This window comes from Pezoporus flaviventris, unplaced genomic scaffold, assembly GCF_033815535.1.
Source record: "Pezoporus flaviventris isolate CSIRO_AGI_PZ_B2104156 unplaced genomic scaffold, CSIRO_AGI_Pfla_v1 ptg000036l, whole genome shotgun sequence".
Lineage (NCBI taxonomy): Eukaryota > Metazoa > Chordata > Aves > Psittaciformes > Psittacidae > Pezoporus > Pezoporus flaviventris.
In genome coordinates, this window is record NW_026892584.1 from 16,863,702 (window position 1) to 16,886,715 (window position 23,014).

Here is a 23,014-nt window from a genome sequence, read left to right on the forward strand (position 1 = left end):
TTGATATAAAAATTCCTCTTTTGTCAAACTGGGATTTGCCTGGGGACCCAGGACTTAGTCCAGTAAGTCCAGAAGTAAGACTTCTTGCTATGTTGGATGGAAAGTTACTAGATATGTAACCCCAAAAGAAGGACAAGCTCAAAAAGGTTTTGATACAATATATTAAGCTCTTGTGGGGCAAAAATTCTTTTTGCTTTGTTCATTTTTTTTAAATCTGATTTAAACCTGTGACTGATTATTTAAAGCTGTAGATGGAAATTCATAGAAAGGATAGTCCAGATGTGCTGAAGAGAGCTATCCAGGGCACAGAAATACTGCCAGCACTCAGAAAGCCATGTCTTTTGAGTACTGTTTGAACTAGACGGTCAGAAGAGCTAGTGTTACTGTTTCTGCCAGGTTAACCATTGGTGCTCTATTTCACTAGTTCAGACTCGGGGAATATTTCAATTCTGATAAATACAAGATGTGCTTTTTCTTCCATTGTTGCTTTTCTGTCACAACAAAATTACATTCTGTTTCATTGCCCAGCATGGTGCAAGGTAACAGCTAAGAGATTCCAATCCTATGTGTCAGAGGAATGACCAGTCAGATACAGGGTGCAAGACGTTAGGAAAGGGAGAGGTCCTTGAAAGATGGGAGAAGCTGATTTTGGCAGAGGCTTACTACACTGAAGCTCAGTATTTCAATACCTTTGTTCTTCAGGACTTTCCTATTAGAAGTCATAAATCTTTCCATTTTTAATCCACCCTGTGTTACAGATCTGTACTGCTGCAGAAGGACTGACTTGGAAGGAAGATGCTGATGACAAGCTCAGTGGGATTTATTCTGTTCTTGCTCTTTCAATGCACTTTGTCAGTAAGCACCACAGAGGCAGTGGTCTTGGCTAATGCCCACCTTCTTCCCCAAAGAGGCTATGAGAGACTGGGTAACAGCAATGAAAAAGGTACTCATGAAGAGAATTGGGTATATTGGATGCATGCTGTGTTTTACTCTGTTGTGTTGCTGTAACATTTTCAGCCAATGTACTTGAAAGCTAGCCCTGCAAAAATGAGAGTCACAGAATGGTTTGGGTTGGAAGGGACCTTACAGATCAACTGGTTCTAACTCCCCTGCCATGGGCAGGGACACCTTCCACTAGACCAGATTGCTCAATGCCCCATCCAACCTGGCCTTGAATGCTTCCAGGGATGGGTCAGCCACAACTTCTCTGAGAAACTTGTGCCAGTGTCTCACCACCCTCACAGTAAAGAACTTCTTCCTTATATCTAATAAAAATTCTACCCTCTTTCAGTTTAAAACCATTCTCCCTTGTCCCATCACTAGATGCCCTTGTAAAAGTCCCTCTCCAGATTTCTTGTAGTCCCCCTTTATGTACTGGAATGCTACTTTAAGGTCTCCCCAGAGCCTTCTCTTCTTCTATAGGCAGAACAACCCCAGCTCTTTCAGCCTGTCTTCACAGGAAAGGTGCTCCAGTGCTCTGATCATCTTGTGGCTATCCTCTGTACTCATTTGAGCAGGTCCACATCCCTCTGGTGTCGAGTGCCCCAGAGCTGAAGGCAGTACCTGCAGGTGGGGGTCTCATGAGAGCAGAGGAGCAGAATCAGCTCCCTCGACCTTCTGGCCATGCTCCTTTTGATGCAGCCCGAGATACAGTTTGCCTTCTGGGCTGCAAATGCACACTGGTGGGTCATTGTTGAGCTTCTTACCAACCAACACCCTCAAGTCCTCCTCAGGGCTGCTCTCAATCAGTTCTTTGCCCAGCCTCTAGCTGTGCTTGGAATTGCCTCAACCTAGGCGCAAGACCTTGCACTTGGCCTGCTTTGCAATATGAACATGTCCTGACCTGAAGTCACAGAACCATAGAATAGTTTGGGTTGGAAAGACCTTAAGATCATCTAGTTCCAACTCCCCTGCCATTGGCAGAGATGCCTCAAACTAGATCATGTTGCCCAAGGCTCTGTCCAACCTGGCATTGAACACTGCCAGGGATGGAGCATTTACCACCTCTTTGGGCAACCTGTTCCGGTGCCTCACCACCCTCACAGTAAAGAACTTCTTCCTTATATCTAACCTGAACTTCTCCTATTTTAGTTTGAACACATTACCCCTTGTTTTATCGCTGCATCCTTGATGAAGAGTCCCTCTCCAGCATCCTTAATCCCTTGCTCAGCTGCCATCTAATTCAAGAGAAATTACCAGTTTTTTTTTTCATTTGAAGACTTATTTGTTGGACAATCATATGTAGCTTACATCATACACCTCAGTACCTAAATCCCATTGGTACCTATAATTGAGGCATCCCTCTGCCTATCTAGCTTGCAAGGTCCAGCTTGTTAGGGTTTCTGATACATTTACCAAAGTAGGTCCCATATAAATTGTATATAAAAAGAGTAGGTGGCTGATTCATTTTACTCCTTTGACTGATGGCATTTGAGGTTTTATAAAATCCACTTTCCAAGTGAATCCTGTGACATTCAGTCTGAATTATTTTCTCATTATTTGTCTATAGAAGTTGTTGTATTTTGCCTGAATAATATTCATTGAGAAGGGCAAATACAAGAGTCATTGTATGTATCACTGATGTGTGCATCACTATATAATCACTTAAATAATGGTAATACTATAAAATCATGGGATTGGGTTTGGAGTCAGGCTATGTCTACCAGACAAATGTTCTAACAACTGGAGTACAGTCATGTACAGAGTTCTGCTCTTTCAGGATGTTTAATAACAGCATGCAGATAATATTGAGATATAAAGTCTTCTATTCATGGCTGTAGATTCTATTAGGCAATGAAAGACATAAAAGACCTTGGAAACACTATCTATTCCTGTAAATCTGTCCTGAGTGGCATGGAAGTACCAATAATCTTCTGAATATCAAATATAAAAGACTATATTTAACACAATAGTAATTCTATGAAAAATAGTATTTAACAGGTTTAGTCCATCTGGACTTCTACAAAGCCTATGATACAATATTTCATGCAATAATAAATCACGGAAGTTAAGGTTATATTATAATTTCAGTAGAGACTGAAAAGAAAATGACAATGACTTGGTTAGAAAAGTAAACCATAAAGTCAAGAGGAGACTTTGGAAGTATTTGCTCATAGGTAATCTTTTCCATATTCTTATTAAGTATACTGATGCAAAACCAGGCATATGCTGATAAAATTTAATGATAACATGAAGTACAGAAATGCCAATGCAAAAACCCAGAATATTACACAGGAAAAAAAAATGTATCGGGTGTTCTTAAGTAATGCCATTTGGTTGAAAACTAAAGTACATGATCCTAGGTTCTACTACAAGGTGAGGACCTCACCAGTTACAAAAATCCCAAAACCAAACTCTAGATTAAAGGAAATTAAGCAATACAAATGTAGTCCTGGAACATATCAACAAAGGTGTTTTTAATAAAACCTGGGAAGAATCAGTGGCACTACACAGGGCCATCTGCAATACTGTGTGCAAACTTTACCCATGTTCTAGGAGATTAATTTGCAATGAAGAGTGCAGAAAAGCTACTAAGACAATTAAGGAACGGAAGATTTATCTTACACTAAATAATAAAAGAACTTCTTTATGCTACCCTCACAAAACAAAGGCTGAATAAAAATATAATTGTCCTCACTGGGGCTTATTACCCAGGAAGAAGCACTATTTAACTAAGGGACAATGTGACACAAGAAAGAAAAAGGTGGATGGTGGACATTAATAAAATTAGATTGGGAACCAGATTTGTATTTCTAAGAGAGTAGTGACAGTTACTGAAATATACAATGCTTTTCAGTTGGAAGAAATTCAACAATTCTGTGAAGAAGACTGTATGATATAATTTGCTGCAGGACCAGTGGCAGATAAAATAGTCACTTCTGCTGCCTTTCTCTTTCCACAAAGTTGTTTGGGGTTTGTGGTTTTTTTTTTTTTTAACACTAGCCAAATCACTGAGTGTACTTTTGATTTGTTGGTCACAAGACCATACAATGAGATTCACTCTTTTCTGACTCTGTTCTTCTGTTCAGGAAAAGAAAAACAATTTACTGCATTCAGTAAAAGGAGCAAAGGATCACTGATCTCTGGTCAGTGATTTGGGCAAAGAAGAGGTTTTTCCTGAGCATTTATTTTAAAGTTTTTATCTTTGGAAATATTTTTCCTTTGTTGTTTTTTGGTAAATATTGAAAAGAAACCAATTGCTGTACTTGTCCTCAATTATCCTGGTTTCCCAGAAGAAAAAAAATAAAATTCTAAATTCAGCATTTAAATTCCTATCAGTCACTGTCAGACAGAACATAAGATTTTGTCAGTCTGAAGAGCTCTTATTTGACATCACAGGTGGTTTGTAGGAACTTTTCTGACAGAGACACTAAAATTAACAAGTTTTTATTAAACATAAAGTACAAGTATCCCATAGTATAATGATGTCATGACATGCCTTTCAAATCTATGGAGAAGTGAATGATTTCATTTCATAAACATGTTTCTGACAAACAGAACAGACATTGAATAACATCCTTCTCTACATACAAAAGGAATTCTCTATATATGAATTCATACATACAGAAATGTGTATTTAAATAAATTATATTCTGGCTTTGAGAAGTCTCACAGCCTTTTGTAAAAAGCAGAGCATTGTGCCTTAGTCTCAGAGATGCTTGATACTATACTATAGCAAGAAGTTACCTTAGAAGCAAGTTACATTTAAAAAACACAGTATATATATTTCAGCCCAATCAAGAGAGTTATCCTAAGCCTTACATGCCATTTTTGTTACCTCTGAGTATATTGGATAACGTGTAAAAGCACTTTCACCTATTTTCCTGGTATTGGTGTTATCACTGCACAGCACTGTAGTTCTGCTTGTAAATCCATGGTAAGATTTAGCCTGGACTTTGAGTGACATGAACTGTTCTTAAGAAAAGCCTCAGATGTTTATAAGTTTTATAATAGCAAGAAATATGCTTTACTATCTCACTTTTACCACTGAACGCATGGCATACTTATCAGAATTCAATGCAAAGATGTTATATATGCCCAAAAGTGCAAATTGGTTAAAGAGAAATTAGATTTATTTGAGGATAAAGATAGCTCCTGTAATTAATCACAGTGGTCTACTACACGGCACAGGGAATTGAAAAGTTGGTGACTACTCAAACTAGAAGAACACAGGAAGAAAAGGAATGGTCTGTACCTAACTTCTGGCTTTTCAACCATATTGCTGTCATAAATGCAAAATCACACTTATGTTGTATGACAGGGTTAACAAACCCATTTTAAAATTTCTGAACATTTCCTGCACGTTCTGGTCTGCAATCTTCCCCTTTAGCTGAGCAGGTGCCCACTACCTGGGATGAAGTCAGAGTCATTTTCTGGTCAGAGTGTAGTCATTCATTCATTTTAAAGGACAGAGTTCATATCTAAAATTCACTATTTGAACAGAAATTTACTTTCTTCCTGGTTTTTTTTTTTTCCTACTCAAGACTATCCAAGGGATTGTTTTGAGATTTTTCAGCACTCCAAAGGAAATTCCAGAGATGGTCTTTACATCATCCAGCCAAAGGAGGACCCAATTGTAGTCTCGTGTAACATGCAAGATGGTGGTTGGACAGTAATCCAGCACATTACAGCCAATAGTACTGTCGACTTTGACAGGACCTGGCAGGATTACAAATATGGATTTGGTTCCGTTCATGACAACCACTGGTTAGGAAATGAATATATGCATCAGTTAACAAGCAGTTCCGTGCAATATATACTTGGAGTTAAACTTGTAAACATAAATGCTGAAATCAAATGGGGACAGTATGAACCATTCCTTATTGAAGATGAAGAGTCTCAATACCGAATCAGGGTTGGTCTATACCAAGGCAATGCCACTGATGCTCTAAGCTTGGACACAGAAGCTTATCTTCATGACAACCAGAAATTCACCACCAAAGACAGAGACAATGACAATTACTTTCAGAATTGTGCTAAACTGGAACACAATGGCATTCCTGGTGGAGGCTGGTGGTATGATGCATGTGCTGGAGCAAATCTAAACCGTAGGAATGTGATCTACTGGCAAAAAGATTGCAACAAGCAACGCATGTGCAAGTTTGCCTGGATGATGATCAAACCCGTTGAGTATAGCCTGTCATATCCAACCAAGTCCTGTCTGTGTCAGAAAGTTGAACTGTAGATAAGCCATGTGTACTTTGAAAGGACCATGGATTCTTTCTCCAGTAACTGAAGTGAACTCACACTGACTGAATGATCACATTAAGCAACCATGATTAAAAATTAATTTGGACCTTAGCAAGGGCTTTATGACAGCATATTATCCAGGACTAGACCAGGACATAGACATCACCCAGCCACACAAGAAGTCACTGTCAGAAACTGAGGCCTCTATTAGAAGATTTAAATATTTAATTTTATAGTATTTTAGCCATAAGAAGAGTCACATATGAAATCCAAGACTTGATGTCTTGTACAAGATATACATGAACATACATGCATTTCAGAAGTTTTGCTCCAGTATGAATGTTGATCTCTTATAATTGTACATCTTCACATATCATGCAGGAAGGAAATTTCCAGTGAAGTACCTGCATTTACAAAACACATATTGGAGAGTATTGTGTACTCTAGGGCAACATCAGCCCTTTCTTTTTTATCTTTAGTGAAAGGTATTTTAATATATAAAGCTGGAATTAGCCTCATCTCCAGTGGCTTCTTTTCCCCTTCATTGTCTCTTCTCAGCTTTTAAATTATACCATACACAGTGAAGATTCAGCATAGGCTTTTCTTTTCTTCCTTCTTTTTAAAAGACCAGAGCTAATGGAATAATCAGCTTTTCCACTGAAAGCTGCTAATCCAAAATTCCTCTGAATTTTTCTTCAAGAAACTCAGTGAACACATTTTTTAAGCGATCAAATTGATTTTGCAATTGTTTACTCACTGCTCCTTCTTTTTCTTCTGGATATTGCTGCACTTTATTTACCATGTTTTGACTGTTGCTTCTCCCATGATGTGCTTCAGCTTTCTCTTTTTTTCAGTATCACTGTGAGAAAATAAAAGCGTTGCCTTTATTTCATATTTGCTAGCTTCAATTGTTTTGGCACTCAACCTTGACTTTTAATTTAAACTCAAGGTTTATTTAAACAGTGCCCTCTTTCTGATTACACAATAAAGAGAGAATCTTTAGATTTCATGGTAAATTCACCTTTTCTAAAAAATAAATAAAAGGATTTCAGTTTTGATAATCCTGAAGACCTTGTTTTCTTTTACAGCTGTTTGGGTTACTTCACACATTTCTGTATGACTGGAAAAGCTGAATAACAACTGAAGTTTTCGTTGTTGCATGATATAAATGTCAGAATAATAATTAGAATATCTTTTATGTTTTCTCAGATATTTCAATTTCATAAAGCCGACCAACACATACTGGCAAACTCCTACTTTTTAATTTAAAAACAGAAATCTCATAATTTCCATGAAAAGTACTTTGCAGAAAAAAAGTTGTAATGTGTTTTGAGACGTCCAAGACGGCCAGAATCACTTACAAGAGAAATTAATTACAAAGTGCAAAAGCCAAGAAGGGAATTTTTATTTTTTACAATGCACTGCAACGTTTTCAGAAAGAGCTACAGATCTGTTACGTGGGTGAGGCCAGTATAGCATATATGTCTATTTCGCAGCATCTGATTTTTTCCTCCTCTAAAACTGTGTTCAAAGACAAAAGTGTAATAGGGGAAGAAACAGACAGTGGCCAAATTGAGCTTATGTCATTGAGTCAATTTAATGTGGGTTCTGCTGTAATTCTATCAAGTTGCCTCCAAAGTTGTAATGACAATACATGAAAATCACCCAAGTGCTGCCAGTCTCCCATAGCTTTTATTTTAATTCTTTGCCATATAGCCAGACTCTTACACACCTTCCAAAAATATGTTTTCAATAACCTTGACATGGAAGCACAAAACTGGAAGCCAAATAATCTCTGAATGTTACTGGCTTCAGAAAGGGAGGATGTTGCAATTGTTTTTTCCATTTTGGTAAATGTTTACTAGGCACTGCTGGGCTATGTACCAGATCAGGAACTTCAGTTTTAATTCATCTCAGTAAAGCTGCTACCTTTTACTCAATACTAAATTGAGTAAATAGTATTATTGAGTAATGGGCCATTAGCTACTGAATGCCATTAGTTTCCTCATGTATCTGCTGATAGATCAAACAAGCCAGTCTTCCCCAAACAACTAGACATTTAAAACCCTTCAAAAAGTTTTCTTCTCAACTTCTCCAGATCCTGCTCAGTGATGGCTCCTGTTTCAGTAAGCCTTACTGAATTCCTGGATTACAATGGTCAGGTCGCCTATAAATATGACAAGGAGGCAATGTTACAGATTTCTGAAAAAAAGCCCTCTGTGGGAGATATAACAGTCAGAATAATTAAATTAGAGATGGGGACTTTTCATGACACTCAGCTCTAAAACTGGAACAATATATAAAGGGTGATAAGGAAGTACAATTAAGGATTTTGCCTTGAAATGTATCACTGTCTCTGTATCTAGACTCCTCAAGCCCATATATGCCAGTACAAGTCCCATTATCAGTACAATAGAGATGAGGAACAAAAATCCACATGTAAAAATAACTTTCAACAGTTAATAGCAGTTACTAACTGACATGCATAGTTGAGTAAGATAAGCTTAATTCGCAATTGAATTATATAATTAATGGCAAAATACACTTTATCGTATTTTACAGGTTCTTACAGTATTTTCTCTATAACCCTTCTGATTTCATCCTTCCTTAGTTCAACAGGACTTTTTCTATAAAGGAAAACCTGTGCATTTATATTCTATCTTGACTTCCTGTCCACCGCAAAACTCCTCACTACGTGCTAGCAAGTCACAGATGGTGCAAAACTCTAACTAGGTGTTCTATACCCATTTAAAAATTCTGGGAACTCTTTCAAGTATTTATCTACAAACATAAATTATATGTACAGAAAATGAATGTTACTTCATGATTTATGGAGATCTGGAATATGTATGGTATGTATAAAAGGGGAGACACAAAAATGATACCCCAGTTTGTGAGAAAATTCAATATTGAAAAATATTAAAGGTGCCATGTCTCTGATAACCTTAGTTAGGGATGTATGTTTATGCATCTGTATTGACAATAAATACATACATATGTGTGTCTGTGTAGGTGATTATGTATAAATAAAATGTACTTTTTACAAATAAGTTCTTTTCACCAGTCCCTGACCATGACCATAATCAATTATAGGATCAGTTTAAAGTTCATTAAAAGGACAGAAATACAGATAACAAGGCTGTTCTACAGTGTAAAAGTCTGCAACACTTTTTAAAGGTACAAAATATAATTTGAAAACAAAACATAATTAGTACTGACAGTCTGATGAGGATCACGTTTTTCTTCTTGTGATTTTGAGTTTTTTTTTTAAGAATAAACATCCCACATGACAATAAAGCAACACACACCTCTTTACAGAATTCCAGGTATTTATGATGTACCCATGTTTGGCCACGTAAGGCCATGTAATGTCTTCGCATCTCACAGTGAAGTGCTAGCAGCATAGTTTGAGCACATATTTCACAAATACATTGAACAGACTTTGTTGCAGCCATCACTGTGTATTCTAATACATTTACTGAGCACAGAGTCCATAAACATGTACAGAACACTGCTGTTCAACAGAAGCCAAAGCCAACAAAAAGTATCCCATTTAATTTCAGTAGAAGCCAATGCTTTACTTTAGCAACAGCACTGGAGCTAGCAGAAACTCTCACTAGCTCATAAATTTTGCCTTTAACTACAGCTTGTGCCACACAGGGGCACATCCATTTGCTAAAAATGAAACAGTTTACTGAATATCTGATCCGGTGTAATATAAAATAATCCCACTATAATAACCAACTTGTACATAGTTACTGTGCACAGGAAAAGCTCTGGATAGTGACAGAGGAAAGTTGATGCACAGGTCTTTATATAAAACACCCTTACTTTTCTTTAATAAGTAATCATATGCTAATGCACAAAAATAATAGGCACAGTATGGTCTGTTACAAAAGCAATCATCTGAGTTTAGAGAACATATTTTTACATTACTACACTGCTAATCTTTCACTGTCACAATTTTCCCCTCTGGAGATTGGGGATATAAAATATTAATCAATAGTACTGTGGTTGTTGACATGGAATAATTATTTATCTGTACAGCAACATTTTGATGGTACAATAATATAATAAATTAATATGAACAATTTCACAGAAAGCAATGGTACATCCAGGATGACTAATACAATCCATGAAATGTGCAACTGGGTCATGTCACCACTGCAATGTCCCACTAAAGCATATATTAGGTATAATATGAAGATTGGCCCAAACTAATATTCCAGGGCTTCTCACTCAGAATTTGATAGAAAGGCCAGAACTGTATCTGAACTTCATAAGCATTTGTTTACTTTAGGATTTCATTCCTTATGACTCCTGTCACCATTAACTGTTTTCTCATGGCCTTTTCTAAGGCTTCATGTTTTGTTCCCACTGCAAGGAGGCAGAGCACCAGCTCTGCACCCATGGCCTCCTGCTCAGTCAATGCTGCAGGACTCCTGACAATTTAACACAGACATCAGACAGGCATCTGCTGTTCAATCCTGCCACAGGAGGGTCCTCACCACACATGCAAAGCCCCCGCAAACCTCAGCTAGCAGCCAGAGTCTCAGCTCATTGTATCTAGGCCAGTATAGCCCAGTCCCAGAAGCCACAGCCAGCAGAAGGGCTGACTCCAGCCCTCAGTACAGCAGCAGATATGGTTCTGCTGGACCAAAAGATAGCGACTGAAGATAACTTCTGTTTCCAAACACCTGACATTGACTAATATTTGTAAAGCTACTTGACGATATAAAGTGCTATGAAGGTGCAAAATCTCCTTAATAGTTTTATAGAAATATTCAAAAAATACTAAAAAAACCTTTATTTTTGTCTTTCAGAGATGCCAACTCTGTCACTGTTTATAGTAGTTTCATAACATATACAAAAATGCAAAGGGCATCAATACATATTTTTTCCTCTTCTTGCATCATTCCATCAGTAATGGAATATTGGAGCAAGGAGAAGTGCAACAAAGGAGATTGCAAAAAAATACTTTCCTTGTGCTGTAAAATAGATAGACTACGTCCATTATGCTTTACAGTCAGTTCTCATTTGAATTGACACTATCACATCAAAATTTTAAAATTTCATTGGGAAATGGAGAAACTTGGAAGTATCTGCTAAGCATCACCATTTTTTACAGGTGACAGTGACTTGCATAATGGAACTGAAATTGGAACTGGCTTTTTCATATACAACATAGATCATCTATTTCCTCAACTACAAGCCCTTCCTATGTGTTGTGGTTTAAGCCCAGCCAGCAACCCAGAGGCATGCAGCTGCTTGCTCACTCCCCACCCTTCCTCCTCCTGCTCCCGGAGGGATGAGAAGGAGAATCAAAAGAAGGTAACTCCCATGGGTTGAGATAAGAACAGTTCAGTAACTAAGGTATAACACAAAACCACTACTGCTGCCACCAGTAATAATAATGATAAGGGAAATAACAAGGGAAGAGAATACAAGTGCTCACCACCCGCCAACCGATACCCAGCCCGACCGAGCAGTGATCTAGCCCTTCCGGGTAACTGCCCCCAGTTTATATACTGGGCATGACGTGCTGTGGTATGGAATACCTCTTTGGCTAGTTTGGGTCAGGTGTCCTGTCTCTGCTTCCTCTTGGCTTCCCCTCCTCCCTGGCAGAGCGTGAGGCTCACGAAGTCCTTGGTCAGAGTAAACATTACTGAGCAACAACTAACAACATCGGTGTTATCAGCGCTGTTCCCAGGCTGAAAGTCAAAAGCACAGCACTGCACCAGCTAATAAGAAGGAGAAAAATGACTGCTATGGCTGAACCCAGGACACTACGTCTCCATAAAAGTCATCCTTAAAGTGGAAATTTTCTCACTTTCACATTCTCCTACAATATGTGTGTTCATCTGGGGCACTCTGAATCTCCTTAACCATTTAGTATTGGGGATGACAGCATTTCCCCTTTAAACAGTCCTTGATTCATTCCAACAGCAGGTAGAAAAGTCTCAAAAACCAGAGTACGAGCTTCATTGTTTGGTGACTTGGAACACTGAAAGCTAAGCAGACAATACACTAGGAAAGGAACTGTAGGAAGAAACAGTTCTGTACCACAGGGAAATAGACTGGATGACCTGATCTGACGACTGGATGACCATCCCACTTGAATTTCTAGTAATTCATTATTTACTCCGTATATTCTCAGATTGAAAGTAACTGAAAGAAAGAAGACCCCAAGCATGATAACTTTAATGCAGATCTACTCCATAATCAAAACCACCCTGTGTTGCTCACAGTAACCACTGACTTCTTTATCCCAAGCACACTACTTTAATGCAAAAGATCTTTTTTTGGTAGGGTTTTTTTTTTTTAACCCTTAGACATATAAAGCTATTTTGAAAAGACAGAATCAGACCCAATTTACTAGGTTATATCAATATCTGTTTCTCCCTTTATCCTTTGTATAGGAGTAAATTATGGCAGTCTGGTATTGCCTTGCCAGTATAGTTTCTCTTCCACTTTTTTCTTTTTCCACTGGCAGAGTAGCAGCATCTTAAAAGTTTTCCTAAAAGTTTTGTTACAGAGGGCATAACACATGGGATTAACAGTGCTGTTCACATAGCATAGCCAATACCCAAGGTGCCACAGTGTCAGGGGAATGCAGTCAGAGCAGAATGTGGAAATCAAAACCATGATATTGTACGGAGTCCATGTGATAATAAAAGCCAAAAGTATGGCACTTAAAGTCTGTGCTGCTTTGCGTTCCTTTATCAGAACCATCCGTTTCCTTTTGGTGATTTGGTTATTTATATTTGGATCCATGCTCTTGATGGAAGGATCCTTTGACAGAGCAGCAGGACAGGGAGTTATTTTTACTTTACGGCAACCATTGTTGGCTTCCTGGGTGCCATCAGCTTTAACCACCAACCGGAATTTATAGGCCACACATTTTTTACTTTTTTGTATGTGGTCTTTGGCAGGTGACAAAAAGTATTTCTGGTTCTCAAAATTATTTTCTTCAGGCTGGTGTTTGACAACATCCGTACTCTCATTAAACTCTTCTGCCTTACCTTTAGATGGACTTCTGTAAGTTACTTGGAAAACTGAATCTGTGGCAAGTTTATCCTCCTCTTCTGAAGATGCATAGCTGCTACAGGTGGTTAACTGGTCAGCCTTAGCCCAATCGATGCAAGTACTTGCTGCCTGAGAGGCTTTCACCGTAGCTGACGTACTTCGACTAGATGAAGACCAGGAAGCCTGACACCTCTCTCTTTTGACTAAGTTTTGTCGCTTGCAACTGAAGCAAGACTTCAGGAATGCTTTTCGAGGCTTTATCATCTCCAACTCTGCCACAGACTCCGAACCTTGCAGTTCAGCAAGGTCCTTGGTGCGTTTCTCTGTCTCTTTATAGATGCGACAATACAAAATGGTCATCACAGACACTGGAATGTAAAAAGCAGCAATTGCAGTACCAAAGGTGATAATAGGCTCATATAAAAACTGTATCTGGCACTCTTCAGGTGGTACTGTTCGTTCACCCACGAAATACTGCCAGCATAAGATCACGGGTGCCCACAGCACGAAGGAAATTAGCCAAGCCAGACCAATCATGATGCCAGCTCTTTTGGGTGTGCGTTTGGCTCTGTAAGTTAAAGGTCTTGTGATGGAAAAATACCTGTCAAAACTGATGACGAGGAGGTTCATTACTGAGGCATTGCTAGCTACATAGTCCAGTGCTAGCCACAGGTCACAGGCAAGGCTTCCAAGAGACCAATGGCCTATGAGTATATAGGATGTATAAAGGTTCATAGAAAATATTCCAATGATGAGATCTGCACAGGCAAGGCTGAGCAAGTAATAATTGTTGACAGTTTTGAGCTGACTGTTAACCTTGAATGATATCATCACAAGAATATTTCCCACTATGGTTATTAAGCTTACAATTGCAGTTACAGTGGCAATAGTAATGACTTCCCAAAGGCTATGCCCTTCTAACTGCTTATGGTTGACGGATGAACTGTTTACAACAGTGGAATTGCTGAATAAATTTACTTCCATTCTTGTTCTTGGTATACTGTCATCAGGATCCTAGCACTGCTGCATATTGTTTACTGTACTCAAAAATATTCTTTTGGAGACAGCTGTAAACATGAAAGATAAAAAGAGAAAAAGAAAATAGCTCATTAAATAGCACAGAGTTCCATTAGAATTGCAATAAAACACTTGTAAAATAATATTTCAAATTATTTGTGCTTTTTGCATTTTGATTATTGTTTTTACCATTATGAACGTAACTAAACCACACAAATATACATTCTTGGACAATGTCACCTTAAGACATTTCTAAATGCAATCAAAACAACTATTGTTTCTTAGGACAATCAATCACACCTGCTCTTGTATTTTGGATAGCTTAGGAGACACTCTACATATTCGTAAAGACAGACATTAAAGTTTTGCAGTGCAGTAAGACAGTGAATCATTGTATTGTTTCCAACAATTATTATCTTTGGAAAATTTGGAGAAGTCACCAGCAACAGAAAGAGACTAAGAGGAAGCTGAGGATGCATGGGGAATTAGGAACCATGCTGGCATAGTGGCAGCAGGTAACAATTTGGTGTTAGAAGTGCTTGGGGCAATTGAGGAGGAATCCTTGAGTTAAGGAAGGAGGCAACATTAAGATGTTTTTTGAAAAATATGTCAGGAAAGACTTTTCTTTACTAAGAGATCTCAGGACAGAGGACACTGATTGGGCCAGGTGTGGAAGTGCAGTTTGGGTAGTGTGGGTAGCTGGATGGCAGGGTTGACCAAAAGTAGTGAACTGAAGTGGAAGCAGCAATGAATGACCACAATGACAAGCAACACAAAAAAAAAAAATCAATACTTGTATAAGCAGCAAAAGGTAGAAATGGCACCACTATCATTCTATTAATGCACACATGCCTCTGATGTCCACCCCTTCCTACATTCTTCAGTGCTGTTTTCTTGTCCCTTCCTAACATCAGAATTTAGGAGGAAAGACTGATGAAGCTACTCCATGTGGACTGCAAACTTCAGAGCCACAGGATAAGCAGAAATTGTTGCTGTCCTGACACAACTGTTCTTGGTTTAAACTGACATGGGCAGGAGAAACATTGGTAATACAGCATAGAAACTATAATTAATTTCTAAACAGAAAGTACTCTCATTACCATCATGCAACCTCCCTAATGAGCTGTTTTACTGTGATGCCTATAAAAATTGACAGTAGCTAAGCTGCTAGTATGCAAAGATCTCTTCTTGGTATGTTGGCCATTCTTGTCATCTCTTTATTTTCTATCATCTTTTGCTTCATAGGTCTGTGTTAACATTTTGCAGTGTTACCTTTTGTACTCTCTCTGTGTATCACTCAGGGCAATAGTGTCTGTAAATGTGACTTCTTTGTGCTATGATAACATAATTTATGTTAATTATCGATCATAAGAGATGATAATAATAGGGAGATCAACATTAAATTACAAAATCAAAATGCACATGTACAGTATCATGCCTTTTCTGTCTCTCATCATCAATGCATGAACTTCATGCTTGTGAGTTGTAATGGTATTTGCTGTTTGCTGCTAAATATTAGTGATTTTTTTCAGTGTAGCTGTAAGTATTAACTGAAGTGAGTTGTTAAATTTGTACATATAGTCATCTTACAGTTATCTGCAGGCAGATTGTTCGTGTCACAGATTAACTGCACCACAGATGCAGGCACAGCTTGGGTTTGCCAGGTTTTATTAGCTCTAGCTCAGCACCGGGTCTGCCAGACCTGTGCTGGCTGCACAAGGAGTCATTTAGATGTCTTTGGAATATGCTTGCCACTGCTGCTCCCTGTTACTTCATTTATTTGCTTGTCTTGCATTGGACTCATGCTAAACTGATGTATTGATTTGCTGCATGGTATGCCCCAGAACTAAGAAGCCCTTGCCACATGCAGTAGCACACAGACATGACAGCTCATGATTTCACAGTATGGGAGTTGTGGTAACATTTTGCTGTAAGGACTACTTAGGTTTAAAAACCCTACAAAACCAGACTGATGTTTTAATGTGTGTTGTCAAATGGCATCCTGCATGCTCAAGAGTGATCACTGAACTTTCCTCAGGACAGCACGGGTGCCTGATAAACTGGCCTTCCTCTATGGCATAAAGGTATTCTCGTGTCCTGTGCTGTGTCCTCAGAGCAAGATGATCCCCAAGAGGCAGCAGAGGACACATATTTCATGCAGTGCGGGCTTGTGTGTGACACCCTGTCAGCTGGGACTCAGCCACTTTTTCCCTCATTTGCTGTGCACAGCTAACTTTGCGTCCTGCACTTGGGTTACAACAACCCCATGCACTGCTACAGGCCTGCGGAAGAGTGGCTGGAGAACTGCCTGGCAGAAAAAGAGCTTGGGAGGTACTGGTTGACGGCTGAACATGAGCCAGCTTGTGCCCAGGCAGCCAAGAAGGCCAACAGCATCCTGGCCTGTATCAAAAACTCTGGCCAGCAAGGCCAGGGCAGTGATCATCCCCCCTGTACTCAGCACTGGTGAGGCAGCACCTCAAATACTGTGTTCAGCTCTGGGCCCCTCGCTACAAAGCAAACATTTAGATACTGGAGCGGGTCCAGAAAAGGGCAACAAAGCTGGGGAAGGGTCTGGAGAACAAGTCCTGTGAGGAATGGGTGAGGGAACTGGGGTTGTTTAGCCTGGAGAAGGCTTAAGGGAGATCTTCCTGCTCTCTACAACTACCTGAAAAGAGGTTGTAGTGTGTGGGGGATGTTGGTCTTTTGTCCCACACAAGCAATAGGACAAAATGACTCAGTTTGTGCCAGGGGAGGTTTAGACTGAATATTAGCATAAATTTCTTCACTGAAAGGCATTGGTCAAGGCATTGGAACAGGCTGCCCAGGGAAGTGTTTGAGTGGCCGTCCCTGGAAGTAATTAAAAGGAAGTGTAGATGTGGTGCATAGGTACATGGTTTAGTGGTGGACTTGACAGTGTCACGATTAATGGCTGGACTTCATGATCTTAAAGGTCTTTTCCAATCTAAATGGATGGCCATAGTTTAAAAGGCTTTAGCTATGACTGCTGTTTTCCAAATATTAAACACAGCTCCGGTTGAAATACACCTAGAAAGCTATTTGCAGAGTGTACGCAGGAAAACGATACCCAGGCGCCGGCCCAGGAGGAGTAGGGCAGCTCGCGCGTCCCCTCAGGCAGGAAGGCCAAAACCGCACCGCGGGCCCGCTGCAGCGTTCGTACATCGGCCGCGGAACCCGCGCCGCGCGGCTGCCGGTGCCGCAGACAGGGGGAGCTGCTGAGGGTGCGGGCGCGCCACAGCACCGCCATTTCCCTCTCTCGCCCTCCGCAGGCGGCCTCTTTCCGGGAGTAGGCGGGGACCGGCACAGCACAGGCCGGCACGGCCTCCGGCGGCGCCTGGGAAACACGTAACCCGACAATGCAGCCTGAGCGGGGCGGCGGCCTGCCCCGCAGGGAAGGTGGCCGGCATGGGCGCCGGCGGCACAGCTGCGCGGAGAAGGCAGCTGATGCGGCGACTGAAGGAAGTAGCCGGGACTGCCACGGCGGAGACGAGAGCCGGGGAAGAGGCGGTGCTCGCGGACACCGAGGAGGCGGGCGCCGGGGAAGGCGAGAACCTCGAGGTCGTGGGGCAACGCCGCCTGCGGCTCAGCGGCCCCGGCGGGTAAGCACGAGGAGACCGCCAGAAAGGCGGAGCTGAACGCTATCGGACCGCAAGGTGGCTGTCGGGGTGGGGGTACAACCCTTTGCCTCTCCTCCCTCGCTCCACCCCTTCCCGGGTGGAGCCAGGCAGCGGCCACTCCCGGGAGTTGGAGGTGGTGGGAGGGGGGGTGTTGGTGTTGCCTTCCCGGTGGGCTCGGTGTGTGCGGTCGTGGTTTGCGCTCTTCTCCTGAAACAGCAGCAGCCAGCACCTACTTGCTCTAGTGAAAACATAGATAGGGATTTTTTTTTTCCGAAGTAATTTTATACTTTTGTGCTGAGAAATACAAGTGGCGTTTGAATAAATGCATCTGAAAAGTACATCTGTTTGTAAATAGAGGTGAAGTGCTGCTATAAGTCTATTCGGCAAAGCTTATTAGAAGTTAAAATGAGCGTGTCTTGTCTAGCTTGTGGTACTAGCAATGAAGTGGTGACGTGGCTAATTTTATTGCATTGGTATGTGTGATTCACTGGAACACATATTTGTCAGTAACAAAAGGTGATAGTTTGTGCTTTGACCAATTTTAAAGTGTTTTAGTAGTTTAAAAGTAGCGCAGATATGCCCAAGTGTAACACAACTACTTTCAGTTTCCTGCAGAGATGTTAAAATGCCTTCTACAGCCCACTGAGGTATGAGATCAACACTGTGCCTTAAAAACCTGTTTCCATCTATAAGTGTGTTGACAGTACCACATTCAGATTGTTTAGCTTCCATTAATGTTGTTGCAACACAGAAACCATGGTTGTCCCTGGACTGAAAAAAAGATGACAGTGATGACCTAATACTGATTAGTTTTGGCAGCACTGGAAGTCCTAATGTAGATGGGCCAGCTGCTACCCCATTTTCAGCATCATGTTGATTAGATTCACTTTGACTTTTATGATGCTATGGCTTCAGTTGGACCCAGCAGTGTTTTGTCTGCATTAGAACTCCTGTGGTTGCCGCTGGATTTTTAAAAAAAAAGTAAAATATTCATCCCTCTTGTTACTGTCTTTAGAAACTTTTTAGCACTCCTATTTTGGGAGATAAAAGACTGGATAAGTACTCTTGCCTAAGGTGCTGGTTGGTAGTTTCACTTGTAAGTGATATCAGCTGTTGAGTTCATAGTTATGTGTGTGGACATGTGGACAGGTTTGGATTCTAGATGTGAACAGTAGTGCTACATCATAAGCCATAGAGAAATGGGGGGGGGGGGATTTAGCACCTATATTAGCTGAGGAAGCTTCTATCTTTAGCTGATTTTTTTTTTTTTAATCATTGAACCATTTCTGACTAAGTTGAGATGCATTTGTATCTGTGTTTTTTCTGGTATTGTTGACCCAGCAGGGTCCTCTTCATAACTTAAAAGACACATTCAGGAAGGGAATCGTGTTATATGTGTGCATTTTTGTCTGGATTGTTGTTTGAAATATTTTAGGAAACAGTTAAAAATTTTCTTTTGGGACAGTTTACAATATGTTTTGCCTGATCACTGTGTTACTGACTTTAATATACTTATCATCTTAGTCTAGCACAGTGACTATGTTTATTTTTGGCTAAGGCTAATAAGCTGGGTTGGGCCTTTAATTGAAGCAGTAGCTAAGGTTTCCCCAGAACTCTTACTGAGGAGTAAGCTTACTGCTCTTCCTATGCTGGAGGCTTTTGCTGTTAAGCACTGTGTGGTCTCAGCACACCTGCCACAAGTGTCATGTTTGGCAGCTTAGACAGAACTGCCTTCCAGCAATCTAGCCGTAGTGTCAACAGCTGTGCCCGCCTGCAGCTGCTGCTGTCTAGTGCTACCTCTGAGCCAAACTCAATTTACCACTTCTGAAACAGAGAGGACCTCCTTCTTTCTCCTTCCATCTGTGTGGTCAGACAGGCTCCCTTGTACTGTCTTCGATGTGTGCTTGACCATGTTTTCTGAATAGATTTAGGTCTTGCCTGTCAGGAAATTACCCCTTTTTATTCCCAATTCTTTAGCACTCTCTTTGTTCAGCAAAGGGACTTGTTTTACACAAGTGCGCCAGCTCAGTGAGAGAGCCGTTTGTGTAAGAGGGGACCCTGCTGTCTTTCACCAACAGGGGTCAGAGCTTCTCAAGTGATGATGGGCAAGTTGCAAACCCGGAGAGCCAACATAATAATATGGAGAATGTGAGTGGTTTTTTCCATTTTTCTTTTTTTTTTTCCAAATGGGCCTTGAAATTCCCTGGAGAAATTCACCTGTAGTTTTGTAATATATAGGATTTCCAAGGGCAATTAATTCTAGCCTTTCTGCTTTCTAGGCTAGAAGTTGTGGTGGATTACATTCTGCATTTTCCACAGTGCTGGTGTCAGCTTGGCATTTTGGATGAATTTTCTTACTAGATTGGGATCATTCTAACGTTTTATAAACTAAATTTATAATAACATTTTATAATATAAATTTATAAACACAGGATTTAGGTGACCTGATATTATTTCCTGAGAATAATTTTAAGCCTAGGCTCTTCTATAGTTTAAAAGCTGTGATAAATTCATAATTGTATAGTTTTTTTATACCCCATTTGTTTATTAAAATATTGCTGCTAAGCTGGCTGTTCTTCATTGCTGGAACATTGGTTGTTGCTTGGGAAGTTTGCGTCTTATTGTGTCTTCAATTATGAAAAGCTTTATGACAAAACCTACATGAATTTGTATTAAAGAATCTGGATTTGGTTTTGCCAAGTCTGCTATGGACAGAGCAGTAAAATGCAAGTAAAATTATAGGTGAATGGATTCAGTGAAGCATAATAAGATTGTTAATAAAACCAAACTTTGTTGAAAACTATTGGAAATACTTAGCAATTTTTACAATGAAGTAGAAATTGGCATTAAATTGCATAATATTTTAGCAGAAATATTTGTTAATCAATTGCATTCATTTAAAGCAACTGTTCATCTTCAAATGCTGTGTTTGGATTGTTTTAATTTAATGGTTCCTAAACCTGAATTTGGAGCTAGAGAAGGATGTTATTTCTGACTTGTACTGTATTTTTGAGTGTAGTGGCACATCTGCTTTCAATTTTTTTTGTGGACCAGTGAAGGCTGGACACCACTTGCCTTTAGACTACTGTAAGTGTACTGCAGTTCTTTGGGTTTAGTAATGGGTGATCAGCTGTGCTACTTGCAAAGCCTGTCAACACCCAGTACTTGCTGTGTCAGTTCTTTCCTCTTCTGCTGGGTGCTAATGTAGAAGGAGATCAGGATGTTGTTTATAAATAACTGACTTATTCATACCCTGCATGGTAGATCCAGCTGTGGATCAGTCTTAAAGATGAAAGCTTTCATGATTTCTGTCAGCTGTTAAGGAGATAGCTCTCTGAGGAACTCCTCAGCTCTGCTCTTGAAACAAGATGCTGTCTCTCTCAAACATAGAGTTATTTCAGAAGCTGTGAGAAGTGTTCTTAATCCTGGTGAAGAGGAAGAAGGATCTTGCACTTGTTACATCTTTTTGTAACTAGTGTGCACGTTGGTTTAACAGGCTTGATTACTGAAGATTTTGTGTCCTCCCTTTAAAAACGAATCCGAGTCTAATTATGACCAGCTGGTGTAACAAATGGCAGATTTCTTTGTAGATCTGTCATCCTGAGTAATTTCCTGTTGTTTGTCTGCTTTAACTCACCTATTCTGTGTTAAATAAATAGAACACATTTGCAATTATTTTTTAGTAAAATAATGTGGAATTATGATGCTTAAAGTATAAGATCCAGTTGGAATTGACCCAATATTATCTCCCACTTTTATTCTAGCATTTTAGTACTAAAGAATGGAGGTTAACAGACAGATTTTAGTGCAGTCTTTCTTGCTTACGGTTAGTTTCAAGATGAAATCTCATTTATTTATTGTTTAGTATATCTTAATTTCTTAAATCCATGCACATGTAGAACTGATCTAAGGGAACACCTAATGCTGTCAGCATCAGATAAATTTTTCCTAGTTTAGTATGAGCTAAATTTTTACAGTCTAAGCAACTGCAAAAGCAATCTGTTCACAGCCGTGGTAGCAAAAGCTTTGATTTTTCAAATACAGATACATTCGATTTTCTTTAGAACACTGTAACAGAGCTTGTGCAGATAGAAGAAGAATAGATTTCTGGATCTTGAACACAAGTTTTTGAGGTTTGGTGTTAATGTTCTGAAAACAACTAGGAAAAGTGTCATTTATGTATATCAGTTTGTGAGCTATACTTAATTACTAATGAGGTGTGAAGAGCTTCCCTTCTGGGAAGTTTCTCCACTTTTATAAGGTGTGAAGAGGCACTAACTGTGAATGAAGTGTGGATTATTTTGAGTGTATTGATTTAGATTAAGACTCTTGAAAAATGTGTGAACAAGTGGTTGCAAACTTTTTTAGGGTTAGTTCAATGTCAGACTGGTGTTTGTTAAATGGGATTTTGCAAGACCTGTGTTCTGTATCTGCTCACGTTCAGTGTTTCTATTGATAATGCTAATGAAGGAGTAAAACATACCTATTAAAATTTGCAGACAGTGCTAAACCGGAAGGGTAGGTAGGAGGCTGGAACACAGAACACAGTCTCAACAAATGGGAGAAGCAGCCTACACTAAGATGTAATTCAAGGTCTAATGTAACACCATATTGTTACACATTTACATAGGAAAAACCTGCAGAGGTGTGTGACTGGTTAAGCTGCAATTTCATAGACTGGCTGCTCAGTGGATGAGAGAGCAGCAATTAGCAAAGTAGTTACACTAGAAGGTCTGGTTGTACTGCAATTTTGGACTAGCTGGAAAAGTTAATCGGGAGGGGCTGAAGAAAGATGTGAGGCTTGGCAGATGTGACCTAGGAGGAAAAGACCTGATTCTCTCCCTCTCTCTCCCCCTCTCGTCCCTTAAATTTTTGTCCGGTGAAGAGAACACTGTAGGGAAACCTGGGTGTCAATTGATTACTGTAGAAAGGTTTCTGCAAACAGATCCGTTTTAAGCAGGACAAGATGAAAACCATTGCTAAGAAGGAGAAATTTTAGTTTGGGCATTGAGAATAAAAATTGGGACTGAAAGGGTAGATAGGTTGTGTAATGTGTCAGAAGTATATGGAGATCTGTGCAGGCAAATATTGTCAGAGGTTTTAAGAGTGTAGTAAAGGTTACTGAGAGTACTCATTCGATGGAACTG

The 23,014-nt window shown here is 39.9% G+C and overlaps 3 protein-coding genes across 3 annotated transcripts in view; 2 read left to right on the forward strand and 1 right to left on the reverse strand.

Moving 5' to 3' along the window:
• Window positions 1-308: 308 nt before the first annotated feature.
• LOC133274318 (fibrinogen-like protein 1-like protein) lies at window positions 309-6,184 on the forward strand. Its single transcript, XM_061463380.1, has 2 exons — window positions 309-943; window positions 5,484-6,184. The coding sequence occupies exons 1-2, from the start codon at window positions 796-798 to the stop codon at window positions 6,182-6,184; spliced, it is 849 nt and encodes a 282-aa protein (XP_061319364.1). The 5' UTR covers window positions 309-795.
• Window positions 6,185-11,981: 5,797 nt separating this feature from the next.
• CHRM5 (cholinergic receptor muscarinic 5) overlaps window positions 11,982-23,014 on the reverse strand; it is a 46,499-nt gene continuing 35,466 nt past the window's right edge. The window contains exon 3 of the mRNA XM_061463378.1: window positions 11,982-14,282. Coding sequence (XP_061319362.1) covers window positions 12,616-14,199 — 1,584 coding nt within the window. The 5' untranslated portion in view covers window positions 14,200-14,282 and the 3' untranslated portion in view covers window positions 11,982-12,615. The remainder of the gene's footprint in view (window positions 14,283-23,014) is intronic.
• AVEN (apoptosis and caspase activation inhibitor) overlaps window positions 17,454-23,014 on the forward strand; it is a 97,349-nt gene continuing 91,788 nt past the window's right edge. Inside the window, exon 1 of the mRNA XM_061463379.1 lies at window positions 17,454-17,849. Coding sequence (XP_061319363.1) covers window positions 17,607-17,849 — 243 coding nt within the window. The 5' untranslated portion in view covers window positions 17,454-17,606. The remainder of the gene's footprint in view (window positions 17,850-23,014) is intronic.